General features: G+C 46.4%; 1 protein-coding gene across 2 annotated transcripts in view; it reads left to right on the top strand.

Annotated features, from left to right (window-relative positions):
* The window catches only part of LOC147115444 (IgGFc-binding protein-like), a 169140-nt gene that overhangs the window by 56771 nt on the left and 95648 nt on the right, over window positions 1-16721 (top strand). For both annotated transcript variants that reach the window (XM_085989698.1, XM_085989697.1), the window contains exons 10-22: window positions 1441-1685; window positions 1779-2062; window positions 2717-2994; window positions 3153-3751; window positions 4128-4689; window positions 4913-5112; window positions 5525-5905; window positions 6017-6303; window positions 7503-7783; window positions 9892-10029; window positions 10119-10375; window positions 11517-11601; window positions 11828-11896. In XM_085989698.1, the coding sequence (XP_085845824.1) occupies window positions 1441-1685; window positions 1779-2062; window positions 2717-2994; window positions 3153-3751; window positions 4128-4689; window positions 4913-5112; window positions 5525-5905; window positions 6017-6303; window positions 7503-7783; window positions 9892-10029; window positions 10119-10375; window positions 11517-11601; window positions 11828-11896 (3666 nt within the window). The remainder of the gene's footprint in view (window positions 1-1440; window positions 1686-1778; window positions 2063-2716; window positions 2995-3152; window positions 3752-4127; window positions 4690-4912; window positions 5113-5524; window positions 5906-6016; window positions 6304-7502; window positions 7784-9891; window positions 10030-10118; window positions 10376-11516; window positions 11602-11827; window positions 11897-16721) is intronic.

Genomic DNA, 16721 nt, shown 5'->3' with positions numbered 1-16721 from the left:
ATATATCACCTTCTCAGTCCCTAATAGGCCCCACCCAGCCTCTTACTACCCTCTTACTGTTTACATGCCGGTAGAAGATTTTTGGGTTCCCTTTTATGTTAACTGCCATTCTACTCTCATATTCTCTCTTTGCCAATCTTATTTTCATCTTCATTTCCCCTCTCAACTTATTGTATTTGGTCTGGTTCTCCATTGAAGAGTTCACTTGACATTCATCATACACCCTCTTTTTTTGTTTCATCATCTTCTCTATCTCCCTCGTCATCCAAGGAGCCCTTGCTTTGGTTCCCTTACCCTTCCCTCTTGTTGGAATGTACCGAGCCTGTACTTGGAACATCTCCTCCTTAAAGATCACCCATTGTTCCGTTACAGATTTTCCTGTCAGTCTTTGGTTCCATTTTTACCCTGGCTAGATCCTTTCGCATCCCATTGAAGTTAGCCCTATTCCAGATTGTTCCTTGCTCCTCTCCATTGCTAATCTAAATCTTATGATATGATGATCACTCATACCCAAGTGTTCTCCCACAGACACTTGGTCGACCTGGCCCACCTCATTCCCCAGCACCAGATCCAGCAGTGCCTCCTTCCTAGTTGGGCCAAGAACATACTGGTCAAGGAAATTCTCCTGAACACATTTCAGAAATTCCTCCCCCCTCCTTACCCTTTACCCTTGCAGTATCCCAATCGATATTTGGGTAATTAAAGTCCCCCAAAATCACCACTCTATAGCTCTTTAGGTCTCTGTGATTTTCCTGCAGATTTGTTCCTCTACCTCCCTCTCACTATTTGGAGGCCTGTAGAACACCCTCAATAGTGTGATCATTCCCTTTTTGCCCCTCAACTCTAACCAAACGGATTCTGTCCTTGTCCCCTCAAGAACATGCTCCCTTTCCAAAACTACAATGTCTTCCTTAAGCAGCACTGCCACCCCACCTCCCTTTTTTCCTCCCCTATCTTTTCTGAACCCCTTGTACCTTGAATATTAAGTGCCCAGTCCTCACCGTTTTTAAGCCACGTTTCCGTTATTGCCACAACATCATATTGCCACACAGCTAATTCACCTTATTCACCACACGTTTACGTACATGTATTCTAAACCCATTTTTGAATTTTGAATTTTTCGTAGTCTTTCTTAGTCTGCTCCTATCTAGTATGGTACTACTTCCGCCTCCAGCACTACCTTGCCCTCCAGTACCATTCAACACACGCACTCTTCCATGCACCCCATTCCTCCCCTCCACGCCACCATGTTGTAGGAGTTCTGTGCAGTAAAGAGCTGACAGAGTCTCAACCTGCTACAATGCCTTGTTAGTAAAATACAGCCGTCACACGTATCACCAACATCTGAGAGAAGACAAGAGCAGTAGACTATAAAATAATTCAGCTTGGTCTTAGATGAACTGAAGTACCACCAATTGATCTTTGTTTTATAATTTTTAGAATCGTCCTGCACTGTGCAAGGTGATCCTCACTACAATACCTTTGATAAGCAAGCTCATGACTTCATGGGAACGTGCACGTATACCTTATCAAAACTATGTGACGTCAACAGTACTCTGCCCTATTTCAATGTTGAAGCTGCCAATGAGCACAGATCAGGAAGTTCCTATGTATCGTACGTCAAACATGTGAACGTTGATGTTTACAATCACAGAATTACACTGGAGAAGGGGCGTGTGGTGAAGGTAAGAATTCGATATTGTAAGTATCTTCATCAGGTATATTGAATGGGGTCCATTTGCTGAAGAATGAATCGCTCAATGTTTGTATGATTCCAGGTCGATGGAGAAGAGGAGGTGCTGCCTGTGTCAGTCACTTCAGCTGTTCTCGTTGGACTAAGTGGACAGTATGTAATTGTTAGCACCGAGTTTGGATTGAGAGTGAAGTTTGATGGGAGTCATCGAGCAGAGGTAACTCTTCCCAGTGTTTTCAAGGGGAAAGTGTGTGGAATGTGTGGAAACTATAACGACGACAGAAGAGATGATTTCCTCAATCCAGATGGAGTAATGGAGCCCGATTCTGTTAGCTTGGGCAACAGCTGGCAGACGCACAATGATACCAGGTACACTTTATAGAAGTGTTCGGGGTTGTTTCTATTCCTTAATAAGCCCTCAAACTTCTAATTGCCGTAATTGCACCATTTGGATGCAGACATCTTCTAGCTTTAACTTTGCCATGGAGGGAGTGCAGCGAAGATTCACCAGACTGATACCTGGGATGGCAGGAATGACGTATGAGGAGAGATTGGGTCGATTAGGCTTATATTCGCCGGAGTTTAGAAGAATGAGAGGGGATCTCATTGAAACTTAAAAAATTCTAACTGGACTAGACAGACTAGATGCAGGAAGGATGTTCCCAATGGCAGGGGAGTCCAGAACCAGGGGTCACAGTCTAAGGATAAGGGGTAAGCCATTTAGGACAGAGATGAGGAATTTCTTCACCCAGAGAGTGGTGAACCTGTGGAATTCTCTACCACAGAAGGCAGTTGAGGCCAGTTCATTAAATATATTCAAGAAGGAGTTAGATATATTTCTTAAGGCTAAAGGGATCAAGGAATATGGGGAGATGGCAGGGACAGGGTACTGAGTTTGAATAATCAGCCATGATCTCGTTGAATGGCGGAGCAGGCTCAAGGGGCCGAATGGCCTACTCCTGCTCCTATCTTCTGTGTTTCTATGTTAACCATTTCTCATTCGTGATGCTGCTGTTTCTCCAGGTGTACTCCTGACATTGGCATCAAACCAAATTGCACTGATGACGAAAAGGACATCATAGAAAGTGAATATTACTGTGGAATAATCATGGGTTCACATGGTCCCTTCAAAGAGTGCCACTCTGTAGTAGACCCGAAGGTTTATTTTGGGGACTGTGTGTACGACCTGTGTGCGCTAGACCCGAAGACGGGGTCTCTGTGCAGTAGTTTGCAGTCCTACGCAGATGCATGCCAGTCAAAGGGAGTGAGAGTGGATGCTTGGAGGAATGAGACCTTCTGCCGTAAGTGTTTGAGACTATAGTGCTAGATGTTTAAATTATACTTGGTGGAGTTATAAACATTTCAGGCGTATTTGAACCATTTGGTTTTTTCAGAAACGTGTTGGATGGAAGGAATCTAAAGTGAAAGTAATGTGTGGTCTTCTGAATTCTCTTTGCAGCTTTGAAATGTGGAGCGAATAGTCACTATGAGCAGTGTGGCTCAGCCTGCCCAGCTACTTGTGTCAATCCCAATGCTCCATCCAGCTGCAACCAACCATGCGTAGAAGGCTGTGTGTGTGACAGTGGGCACGTTTTGTACAACGACAGATGTGTGCCAAGAAGTCAGTGTGGCTGCTGGTCTGAAGGAAAGCACTACCCAGTGGGATCTGAATTCTGGACAGACGATACCTGTTCAACTAAATGTAGATGTCCTTCGGCAGGCAGTAAAGTAGTGTGCTGGAGTTCAACGTGTGGTAAAGATTCATACTGCGGAGTTGAACACGGAGTTCCCGGTTGCTACCCGTATGCATACGGCATCTGCAGAGTCCATAATGACCCGCATTACAATACGTTTGACAAAGCGACCCATCATTTCATGGGAAGTTGCACCTATACGATAGCCAAGCTGTGCACAAATTCCTCATCTCTTCCGTACTTCAACATTGAAGCAAAAAATGAAAATCGGGGCAACGCTAAAGTATCTTATGTTCAGAGAGTTCAGGTTGCTGTTCACGGCCACAATGTTTGGATTGTCAAGAAGGAATCTCACCGTGTGTTGGTAAGCATGTTATTGCTAGATTGAGTTTTCTCAAATGCTGCATTTTATACCTATCTTTTATTCTGAATCATTCCTTATGTAGAATTTTTATTTTGTTGTAGTACTACAGTGGATGAATGACTAAGAATATATTGTGCAGAAGAATGAGTGGAAAAGAGATTAATGTGACATTTTTCCATCAGTTTACAAAGCTGAAGAGAGTGCCCTTAAACTGTGTAAATGTCGACAGACCTGATGCTCAATATTGTGTTAGCCCATTACTGCAGTGAGATGGTAGATGGATGGCTGTTCAAGTTTGTTGGGCGTATTGAGTAAAGGGATGCAGTACTTTGTTAGAATGATTGCTATTCAATATAAATTTTCCTCTTCCACTCAGGTTGATGAAGTGTGGACGACTTTACCCGTGACCCTAGTTGATGGCGCAGTGAGCGTGAGTAGGAGTGGAAGATACGTGGTCCTGGCGACAGAGTTTGGGCTGCGTGTTTCTTATGACACTGATCATTCAGTGGAAGTGAAAGTGCCGAGTACATATTTTAATAAGACTTGTGGTATGTGCGGTAACTACAACGGAATGAGAAAGGACGATTACATGAAACCCGATGGAGAGCAAGCCAAGGATTCCAATGAACTGGGAAATAGTTGGAAGGTGCCACCCTACGATCCAGGTTGTGACCCAGTCCCCCCTGAGGAATGTCAGCCCGCTGACGAGGATCTCTATCAAAGCAATGCTTTCTGTGGTTTGATCACCAGCCCACAAGGTCCTTTTGTAAAGTGTCACTCTGTAATAAATCCCATTGGTACCTTCGAAAGCTGTGTTGTTGAACTGTGCCTGTTGGAAGGAAACCAAGATGCTCTGTGTAATGCCCTCCAAATCTATGCAGAGGCGTGCCAAAGTGCAGGAGTGACCATTCCGGCGTGGAGAAACTCCACTTTCTGTTGTACGTATTTGCTAACTCCTGCTGCTGTAGGTTTAAGAGTTCTTTTAATTCAATTTGCATGTGTATTTGTTTTTATACTTTCCATTGTTGTGATCCAGGTTGATTCAAAAAGTATGTGTGTTTAGAATTTTCTACACAAGACTTGTTTCTCGATTGACATCAATGTAGCCATTTTTGGGTTGCAGAAATGTAAAGGATTTTGTTGTACCTTCTTTGCTTTCAGATATCAGGTGTCCAGCCAATAGCCACTACAATGCATGTGCCAGTGCTTGTCCGGCCACCTGCACAGACCCTTTTGCTCCAGGGAACTGCAGCATGCCCTGTGTGGAGGACTGTGAGTGTAACGATGGGTTTGTTGTCAGTGGAAGCCCGTGTGTGCCTGTTGAGAACTGTGGCTGTGTCCACAACAAGAAATACTACGAGGTAAGTTGGAAACATAGAAACATAGAAGATAGGAGCAGGAGTAGGCCATTCGGCCCCTCAAGCCTGCTCCGCCATTCAATGAGATCATGGCTGATCTTTCAAATTCAGTACCCTGTCCCTGCCTTCTCCCCATATCCCTTTAGCCTTAAGAAATATATCTAACTCCTTCTTGAATATATTTAATGAATTGGCCTCCACTGCCTTCTGTGGTAGAGAATTTCACAGGTTCACCACTCTCTGGGTGAAGAAATTCCTCCTCATCTCTGTCCTAAATGGCTTACCCCTTATCCTTAGACTGTGAAGAGCAGTAGTAAGTGTTTGTGGTGTCATTCGGTTCTTCTGCACATAATGTTCTGCTTACATTAGGAGCATGTAGCAATTGTGAAAATAATCCATGCTCTTTGTCTGTCAGAAAGGGGCCATGTTCTGGGAAGACGGATGTCTAAACAGGTGCCGATGTACTGGAAATGACCAAGTAGAGTGTGAAGCAGGGTCTTGTAGACCAGAGGAAATTTGCAAAGTGCAGGACGGAAATTTGGGATGTTACCGAGCAGCCACGGCAAACTGCCACATTTACGGTGACCCGCACTATACGACATTTGACGGGAAGCTGTACCACTTCCAGGGCGCCTGCAATTATACGGTGACTGAGACTTGTGGAAATACATCCGTTCACTTTTCTGTGACAAGTAGAAATGAACACAGAGGCAGCCCAACATGGTCTGCCATTAATTCGGTTGCTCTGCAACTTGATGGCCTTCATATTGCAGCGAGGAAAAATAAGCTCGTTTATGTGAGTAATGTTTCTGCTCTGTACAGTTTTCAGAATTAATGAAATGTTGAAGAGAGATAGCTACTGTGTTTGTGACTTTTATAATGCTAAGCTTGGTAATGTTTGGCTTAGGTTGATGGAGTGAGGGCTGAGCTTCCTGTGAGTCCCCGTTCTTCAGTAAGAGTATCAATGGTAGGATCATTCGTCGTGGTACAGACCGACTTTGGTCTTCAGCTGAAGTTTAACGCAGATCATGAACTGTTTGTAATTGTGGATGAGAGATACAAAGGACGGCTGTGTGGCTTGTGCGGTACCTATACTGATGACCAGCTCGATGACTTCTTGAAGCCTGATGGAATTTTAGCCTTGGATTCAAATCAGTTTGGAAACAGCTGGACAGTTACTGACGACGACTGGCTGTGAGTATTTCCTGCAATGTATTGTAAGTTAAGGTAAAGGCAATGCAGCTGGTGAGACGTTTCCAGAGAATGAGAAGCTATGGCAGTAAGTAAAGTAAGTGGAGTAGTTGGTTGGTGTAAAGAGGATTGAAATACATGAGGGCAATGCTAAGATTTCATGGAAATGTCCAAATCAACTCTTGCGTACAGTTCTGTTAAATCTCAGTGGTTCGTAGTGAATATCTGAAATGTTTTTTCCAGTATTGGTATCGGGATGTATATGAATGAAGTATCACTGATGCATAATAGCATATTGTTCATGCTTCTGCATGTATTTTAAGGGAACAATTTTGCTAGCACAAAGTATTTTTTCCCACCCGTTATTCATTGAAGTTTGGTGTGGAGATGCCGGTGTTGGACTGGGGTGGACAAATGTAAGGAGTCACACAACACCAGGTTATAGTCCAACAGTTTTATTTGAAATCACAAGCTTTCGGAGCGCTGCTCCTTCGTCAGGTGAAGTGGAGAGATGCATAAAAACACAGCTTATATAGTCAGAGAATAATGAGTGCGGAACTTGGCTATCAGTTTCTGCTCTACGATCTTCGGGTAAGCATTCTCCAAGGCGGCCTTCGGGACACACGACAACGCAAAATCGTAGAGCAGAAACTGATAGCCAAGTTCCGCACTCATGAGGACGGCCTCAACCGGGATCTTGGGTTCATGTCACACTACATGTAACCCCACCTGATGTAGGGTCATCCAGACTTGAGTCGTCGTTGGCTCGTTCTCTCTACACAGATGCGGGCGGACCTGCTGTGATTTCCAGCAAAAAAAATGTATTTTTGTCTGTTTTTTGTTTTTCATACAGACCCCAGCATCTGCAACATTTGACCCCTTGTGACCCCACCTCATTGTTCTTTGATGTAATGTTTTCCTGACTGACCTGTTTGGACACCATTCACACCTTTGATTGCTGTGATTATCTTCCTGCCGAGGTGTGATAAATGGCAGTTAGAAAGATTACCTGTAATCATCTGGCATTATTCTCTGACTATATAAGCTGTGTCTTTATGCATCTCTCCACTTCACCTGACGAAGGAGCAGCGCTCCAAAAGCTTGTGATTTCAAATAAAATCATTGAAGTTTGAAGAGGGTTAAATAGAACAGGAGATATTTTGTATTTAAGAGAGAAATGATGCATTATTTTACTTGCATAGGTGCAATCAAACTGCTCCACCGCCACCGACATGCGATCCATCATCAAACGATGAGGCCGAGGAATACTGCATAATTATTTTGGCAAGCAATGGTCCTTTCAAAGATTGTCACTGGTATATCCCTCCTCAGTTGTACTTTGAGAGCTGCGTCTACGATCACTGTGTCACTGGAGGAGATTTTGTGCTTATGTGCAATGCTCTGCAGTCTTACGCTTCAGCCTGCGAAGTAGCTGATGTTACTCTGGGAGACTGGAGGGTGCAGAGCGGCTGTGTGGAGAAAAGTGAGTTTGATATCAAGGATCTTTACTTGTTCTGTTCCTCTATTTTATTTCTCCACCTATCTAAACAGGTGTATTGATAAACAAAACACAATTTTCTTTCAAAAACCCAAGCCTATTATTAATAATCAGGCGGTACCTGAGATTACGATAGCAAAATACTGCAGATGCTGGAAATCCGAAATAAAAAGAGAAAACGCTGGAAAAACTCAGCAGGCCCGGCAACATCCATGGAGAGAGAAACAGAGTCAATGTTTCAGGTCGAAACCCTTCTTCAGAACTGAGAAAAAAGCAGGAAATGAAACGGATGTAAAAGCAAGTTTGGGGGCTGGGAAATGGGGGAGGGGATAAAAGAACAAAAGGGAAGGTCAGTGTGAGGTGAAGAGACATTAAGAGATATTCAAGGCGAGACCAGATGGTAATGGGGCAGGTAGAGAGACAAAGGATGGCTCTAGATGAAGTGTGAAATGCGCTGGCAGAATGAAAGACAGCGGCCATGTGGGGGAGAAAACAAAAGGAAAAGGCACAAACCAAAAGTGTGGATAAAAAATATATAAAAATATGATAGGGGCCGAGGTTATGATCTGAAATTGTTGAGCTCGATATTGAGTCCGGAAGGCTGTAGGGTGCCTAATCGGAAGATGAGGTGCTGTTCCTCGAGCTTACGCTGAGCTTCCGTAGAACAATGCAAGAGGCCGAGATTAGTTGAAGAAAGTTGTCCAAACGACACTGAGGTAATCAATTTTTAACATCTGTTTATACATTGTGCAATATAGGTTTTTTCACACAGTAATACTTCAAGTGGTGTACAATTAAGTCTGTTTCCTTTGGTTCTCGACCCTTTCGCCAATGGGAACAGTTTCTCTCTATCTACTCTGTCTAGACCCCTCATGATTTTGAACACTTCTATCAAATCTCCTCTCAATCTTCTCTGCTCCAAGGGGAACACCCCCAGCTTCTCCAGTCTATCCATGTAACTGAAGTCCCTCATCTCTGGAACCATTCTTGTAAATCTTTTCTGTACCCTCTCTGAAGCCTTCACATCCTTCCTAAAGTGCGCTGCCCAGAATTGGACACAATACTCCAGTTGTGTCCGAACCAGTGTTTTATACAGGTTCATCATAACTTCCTTGCTTTTGCACTCTATGCCTCTATTTATAAAGCCCAGAGTCCCGTATGCTTTTTTAACCGCTGTCTCAACCTGTCCTGCCACCTTCAACGATTTGTGCACATATACCCCCAGGTCTCTCTTTTCCTGCACTCCATTTAGGATTGTACCCTTTATTGCCTCTCCTCGTTCTTCCTACCAAAATCACTTTGCACTTTTCTGCGATAAACTGCATCTGCCACATGTCCGCCCCTTTCACCAGCCTGTCTATGTCCTCTTGAAGTCTATCCCTATCCTCCTCACTGTTCACTATACTTCACTATGAGTGTATCCCAAAAAAGTAGACCTCTATTTGACCATCCTCTGTACTTCCCAATAAGAAAGATGAATAGATAGTGACGTAATAAGACTCACTACGCACTTGGTTGTATATAAAGCAAGGCTTTAATCGACTTGTAACAAAACATGGAGGTCTAGTTAGTAATCACTAGCTTCCTGTTTCCAGATTGTCTCTGGTCAAGGTGGGCCCACGCCCGAGTATTTATACTCCTCGGACGGCGCCCTCAGCTGGCCGTTCAGTAGTACTGCGAGTTACTTCTTGTAGAAGTTGCGATTTATGACAGATCGATTACAACCAAATGCTCTTACCCGACTGCATTTGGTGAATGAATATACATGATGTCCAGCACAGGAATCTCATCGCCAAACCTCCGCTCTGCACACCAGCAGCATCCAGCAGCCCAGTTAGAGGGAATGCCTGTTGCTCTTCCTTTTCTTGCATGAGTTGAATAATGACCTCATTGACTCTCTGTGCCACATTTGGAGCATTAATCTTTGCAAGGAAGTGTGGAGAATTTTCAAGCTGATTCCAGTCCAGTTGATCCCTAAGATACTTCCTTGCAATGGCTCTATGGAGCAGTTTGATGTTGAATATCTGGTTTCATTTCTAGATGATGCTCAGCGTATTAAAGATACAAACAAGCGGTCTTTATTAAATCCACAGGTTGTGCGTGGGATTGCAACTTTGACATAGACCTGTGCAATTGGACGCAATCCAAGACAGATGATTTTGACTGGAAGCGCATCAGTGGATCGACACCATCAGCTAACACAGGGCCGTCTTATGACCACACCACTGCAGGTAGGTGATATGAGGTCCTTATCTTTCCACTGAGGGTTGACAGAGCAGATGATTTGTTTCTAACACCATGAACATCATTGTGTGTCCAGGTGGTTACTACATCTACATTGAAGGCAATGACGTCAAAGAAGGAGACCGAGCTCATTTGGTCAGTGCTCCATGTGCAAAGAGAGGAGATCAGTGCTTGCGATTCTGGTACCACATGTATGGAGTAGCTCGAAATATGGCTTTGAACGTTTACCAGGTTGAGGGCAGGATACCAGTACTAATGTGGTCAGAGACAGGAAATAAGGGGAACAAATGGATCGCAGGAGAAGTAGTCCTGCACCTCTCTGGAAATTCTCAGGTAAACTGCGTGGATTATTTTTAGTGGTTTTATTACTTGTTTATGTTCCACTTGTTACTTGTTTATGGACCACTTTCCATACCTCGGGAGCCTACTGTCAAAAAGGGCAAGACGTCGACGACGAAGTCCAACACTGCCTTCAGTGTGCCAGTGCAGCCTTCGGTTGCCTGAGGAAGAGAGTGTTTGAAGACCAGGACCTCAAACCCGGCACTAAGCTCATGGTCTACAGAGCAGCAGTGATACCCACCCTGCTGTATGCCTCAGAGACATGGACCATGTACAGCAGGCACCTCAAAGCACTGGAAAGGTACCACCAACGCTGCCTCCACAAGACCCTGCAAATCCATTGGCAGGATAGGCGCACCAACGTCAGTGTTCTTGCTCAGGTCAACATCCCCAGCATCGAAGCTTTGACCACACTCGATCAGCTCCGATGGACGGGTCACATTGTCCGCATGGCCGATACGAGACTCCCAAAACAAGCGCTCTACTCGGAGCTCCGGCACGGCAAGAGAGCCCCAGGTGGGCAGAGGAAACGCTTCAAGGACACTATCAAAGCCTCCTTGAAAAAGTGTAACAGCCCCACCGACACCTGGGAATCCCTGGCCCAAGACCGCACAAAGTGGAGGAGAAGCCTCCGGGAAGGCGCCGAACACCTCGAGCCTCTTCGCCGGGAGCAAGCGGAAGCCAAGCGCAGGCAACGCAAGGAGCGCACGTCAACCCAAGCACCCCACCCACCCATCCCTTCAACCACTGTCTGCCCGACCTGTGACAGAGAGTGTAGGTCCCGCATTGGACTAATCAGTCACCTGCGAGCTCATTTTTAATGTGGAAGCAAGTCATCCTCAGTTCCGAGGGACTGCCTAAGAAGAAGAAGAAGAAGAAGAAGAGATGTTTTAGAAGATCTTCGGCTGCTTAATGGCTTTAATTGGAATTCAATCAGAGATTGTTCTTCTTCAGATAAAATCAAACCTGTTGATTGTGAGTCAGAGGAGATGTCTGGGGTTGTTTTTTCAAAATATGTGAATTGATATGTTCATCTATTTCCCAGTGTTACCTGAAAGATAGATAGTGAAATTCCGTCGTTAGACTTGCCGTTGCTATCTTCTGCCTGCTGATATTATGATGCTTTCTCTTGCAGATCCTCATAGAAGCAGTGCGGGGTAATGACTATCGCAGTGATGTTGCTGTGGATGACATCTCCTTCCATAGTGGATGCTGTGGAGGTTTGTAAACATGACTCATTTGTCTGACATATATTGTGGCTCAGTTGGTTTGTGTTACTTAAATATAGATGAAACTAGCACTGGTTTTAGGATTGGCGTTTGTTGTCTCTCTTATAATAGTGTGGTGTTCTTCATGGTTTTCCACAGGTCGATAGGCTGGAAACTTGATTTGTCTTTTTTGTAACATGTAGATTTTTCTGAGTCTGTATCATTTTTTTCTCTGCAGCCTCGTGTGTCACAACAACCACAACGAGCACCCCAACTACAGCCAGTACCGTGACTCCTGACATAACAGGTAAACTAAAGCAGCCTACATGTGATGTGGGATCTCGATAGTGCTATTCTTCATTGCAGTCTTACTGACTTTGGGTTGCCAGTAGATAGTTAGAGACTGCTGGTCCGTTCACCCATCTTATGATTACATTACCCAAGATTTTCTCATTTCCAACACGTATTTGTACTCCTAATAAGGATATGCAAAGAAGACAAAATTCATCTCAGTGCCAATGCTGGGTGTACATTGTTTTTCCTTTTCTCGCTAAACAGCATCATTGCGTTTGTTTATTGGCCCAGAAATTCGGGTCGGGGGCTTCCCGCGGGTGTAAGCCCCCGACCTGCACTTACCTTGCGCGCCGGCAGTTGAGCTCTGGGCTCCCGTGGAATTCCGCTCCAGGGCCTGGCCCAGCTGCCGGCGCGCTGTGCTTGCATGTCCCAGGGGCGTAGTTAGTGCGATGCGTCCCCTGGGATCACGTGAGCCATGGGCAGCCAATCGGAGGAGGGAAAAGCCCATTCATAAGATTGACAGGTAGACCTGTCAAAACTTATAAATACTACGGGCCCAAAATAGCAGTAAACCTTCAAATAAATTTAAAAGAAAATCACACTTTTTAAATAAACTATAAATTACATTAAATAACTATTTTAAACAATTCAAATTTTTGAAAAAAATAATTTTATATTTTAACGGGGCTAAAAATAAACTTACCTTGCTTTAAAGTATTTAAAAATAATAAACCTGTGGAAAAAAAAGAGCAGGCCTTACGCCTGCTTTTTAAATGTGTAAATCTTGCAGGCTTACCCTCACGGGAAAACCTGTAAAAAAAAACTAAGTTCAAAGCGCACGCGCAGCCTCCCCTGCGCGCGCGTTCGTCCTCTGAACCCCTTTGTTCAGAGGATCGGATGTGCCGGTTTCCCGCGCATGCGCAGTGCATGCAGGAAACCGGCAATTCCATTCGGCCTATGGGTGAGTACCCCATGCGTACTCACCCGGGAAGAGCCGAATTTCTGGGCCATTATTTCTGTTACATATGCAGCATTTATCTATGTAAATAAATTCAGATAGGTTGTTACTTCCTAGCTGTGGCTGTTTATTTGGTTTCTATACCTTCGGTTCTGATATCTGCAAAACAGCTTTTGCCCTCTTGTCTCACAGTATTCCCCGTTGGTATCCAGGTTTATCCTTGTGTACTGTAAAATGAGCTAAATAGACAGAAATGTTGAACAAATAACCACTGTTTTTCATCCTGGCCAATATTTATCCCTCAACCAACATCACGAAAACAATTTATCTGATCATTATCACATTGCTGTTTGTGGGAGCTTGCTGTGTGCAATATGGCTGCTGCGTTTCATACTTTACAACAGTGAGTGACATAAGAAAACTACTAGGCACTTGGTCTAAGCGTTAAACAAAGCTATAATCAACTGTTTTACAACATGGAGGTCTAGTTGTGTCCTTCACTAGTTCCTGTTAAGAATGTCCTGCGCAAGCTGGGCCCGTGCCCGAGTATTTATACTCTCCCTGGACAGCGCCACCCGCAGGCCGCTCAGTATTATTTCATAAGTCTTTCTTTCATGAATGACTGATTCATGTCAGTGACCACGCTTCAAAAGTACTTCAATGGCTGTAAGCGCTTTGGGATGTTCTGAGGTCATGAAAGGTGCTATAGAAATGCAAGTTCTTTCATTTTCTTTTAAAGGGAATGAAACAGTTTGCATTGCTAGTCAATAAAAGTTAGAGAACTGCCATTAATAAATGTAATTTTTGATATTTGAAAGATGCATTTTATACCTCCCTTACTAATAAGGAGCCATGACATAAATAGCCTAGGCTTCCCTTTATGGCTCAGCTGCTTAAAATCAGAAAAGGCTCAACTTTGTCTTAAGTGATCTCAGCTGGCGTAGTAGTTGAATGCTAAAATTGGTTTATAAAAATTATACATCTTAGTTCCAAAAAAAACTGATACATCCTGATCTCAAAAAAACTGGGAGGGGCGAACGGGCCAGGATTATGACCCTTGTTGAAAATTGTGTGTGCGCAAACAGCAGTTAATGGCAGGATCAGTCCCGGCTGAGATGTCACCTTGCTGACATTTACTGCTAAGGCTCACATATAAAGAACGGCCATTTGAGCAAGGTCCCAGGGAGTACCCAGTACCAGTGGAATCATACACAGCATGGAGTCAACACCTTTTGGAAAGAAAGAAGGGAGGAAATTGATGGGAAGAAGAATGTTCCACAAGACAGCTTTGTGCAGGAGGATTCGCATTTTTTACTGTATGCTTGTAATACATACCTTTGGGCAAAAAGTGCTGATTGCCAGTAGTAAAATATGGCATAAAAGCAGAAAATGCTGGCAACACTCAGCAGGTCGGGCAGCATCCGTGAAGAGAAACCGTGTTAACGTTTCAGGTCGATGACCTTTCATCAGAACTGGAAAAGTTTCGAGATGTAACTGTAGTGTCCGCGCCTTAATAATACACGGACTGCAGGAGAACAATAAAACAGGTATTTACTGAACAGAGGGTACTCTTTTATTTGGACCCAAAAAAAACCCAATTCGACTGTAAATAAACAAAAGTTCAACTAAAGCTTAACAAATCAAATTAAAATTTGGTTTTCCGTGTTGATGATGCACTCCAGTCCCCGCGGCGCCCACCGGTCGCGGAAATACTCAAGCGCACTGGCGGACACCGCGTGCTCCATCTCCAGGGCCACCCGGGCGCGAACATGGCCGCGGAAGAGATGCAGGCAATCCGGCTGGACGACCCCCTCGACCGCCCGCTGCCTGGACCAATTGATTGCTCTTTTAGCCAGGCCCAAGAGCAGGCCCACAAGGAGGTCCTCCAACCTGTCCGCTCCCCTCCGCACCAGGTGACCGTAGATCAAGAGCGTGGGACTGAAGTGCAACCAAAAATCGAGGAGCAGCCCCTTCAAGTAGTGAAAGAGGGGCTGCAACCTCTCACAATCCATATAAACGTGAAACACGGACTCCTCCAGGCCGCAAAAAATGCAGGCGGCCTGGGAGTCCGTGAACCTACTTAAAACCTTATTGCACGGGACCGCTCCGTGCAACACCCTCCAGGCCAAGTCCCCGATGGAACAAGGGAGGACTCCCGCATAGAGAGCCCTCCATTGGGGACCTCCGCTACCGCCGGTCGGCAAAACGCCACGCCAAGGCGTGTCTGGACGGTAGACGAAGATGGCAAAGTGGAGAGTGTGCAGGAGCAGCCCGTACAGGAAACCCCTCCGCGCGGAATGAAAAGGCACGGAGGGTATTTCCTCGAGACGGCTCAAGTTGTGAGGCGCCGGTTCCCGAGGGGAGTTTCGGGGCCGGGCGCCGATGAGGAATTCCGTCCGAACGGGGGTAAGCTCGGACGGGATCGCCCCACGTGCTTGAGCCGCCTCGATACACCTAGTGGAGTCGGGGCCCAGTGCCGCTTTTACCGATTCGATGGTTTCGACCGCGAGCTGGACGTTGGCCCAGGACAGGCGCCGCGCCAGCTCCTCCGGCGCCATCCAGCCCGCTCCTCCGCCATCGAGCAGGTCCCCGACTCTGGTCACCTTGCCAGCCACAGCCCTACCCTCCGCCAGCCGCCCGAACCCGTGTTCGTGGAGGTGCGGATTCCTGAGCAGCGGCTCCCGAAGGAGAGCCGCCGCTCCTGACGGGGGAGAGCTCCGCCTGGAAGCGACGTAGTTCCAAACCCATAGTAGTTCCTGGTAGAAGACAGGCAGCTCCTGCAGGCCGGCACGCCTGCTGCCCACTTTCGCAAACAGGAGCTGCGTGTCGTAATTGAGGCCATGCAGCTGGCGGAAGAAAAACGTCGCCAGCGCACACCATCTCGGAGGATTCTCGACGTACAGGTATCTCTGCAGCGTCTGAAGACGGAAAGTCGCAGCCTGGGTGCGAAGGCACACCAGCGCCTGACCGCCCTCCCTAAGCGGGAGACACAGAACCGCGGCAGAGACCCAGTGCTTCCTTTTGTCCCAGAAGAAGTCGATGAGCTTCTTCTGAATCTTGGCGACAAACGCAGGGGGAGGGATCAAAGTGACCAACCGGTACCACAACATGGCGGCCACCAGCTGGTTTATGACCAGCGCTCGACCCCTGTAGGACAACACTCGGAGCAGTCCTGTCCAGCGTCCTAGGCGAGCGGTGACTTTGGCCTCCAGCTCTTGCCAGTTCGCCGGCCAAGCGTCCTCGGCAGGGCTAAGGTAGACTCCCAAATAGAGGAGGTGCGTGGTGCTCCAGGCGAAAGGCCTGAACTCCTCCGGCAGGGAGTCCACCCGCCACTGACCCACCAGGAGTCCGGAACATTTCTCCCAGTTGATCTTGGCGGAGGATGCGTCCGAGTAAATCTGCTGGCATTCCCGCATCCTCCGCAAGTCAGCGGGATCTGTGACCATGAGGAGCACGTCATCGGCGTAAGCCGAGAGGACCACCTCCACGCCCGGCCCTTGCAGAGCCAGTCCCGTCAACCTCTTCCGCAAGAGGCGCAGGAAAGGCTCCACGCAAATGGCATATAACTGACCGGACATGGGGCATCCCTGACGCACCCCCCTCCCGAAGCGAAGGGGCGCCGTCAAGGACCCGTTAACTTTAATCAGACACTCCGCGGCGGCGTACAGAAGTCGGATCCGGGCGACGAAATGCGTCCCGAACCCGAATGCGCGCAGAGTCCCGAAGAGATACTCGTGATCCACCCTGTCGAACGCCTTCTCCTGATCCAGGGAAAGGAAGGCGACCGACAGACCAGCCCTCTGGGAGTGGTGGACCAGGTCCCGGACCAGATGGATGTTATCGTGGATGGTCCGGCCCGGGACCGTGTAGGACTGGTCGG

The sequence above is a fragment of the Somniosus microcephalus genome, chromosome 6 (assembly GCF_052327205.1).
Source record: "Somniosus microcephalus isolate GS21.2 chromosome 6, FLI_Smic_1.0, whole genome shotgun sequence".
Lineage (NCBI taxonomy): Eukaryota > Metazoa > Chordata > Chondrichthyes > Squaliformes > Somniosidae > Somniosus > Somniosus microcephalus.
The sequence above is the reverse complement of the archived record's forward strand: the minus strand, read 5'-3'. Positions and strand labels throughout refer to the sequence as shown.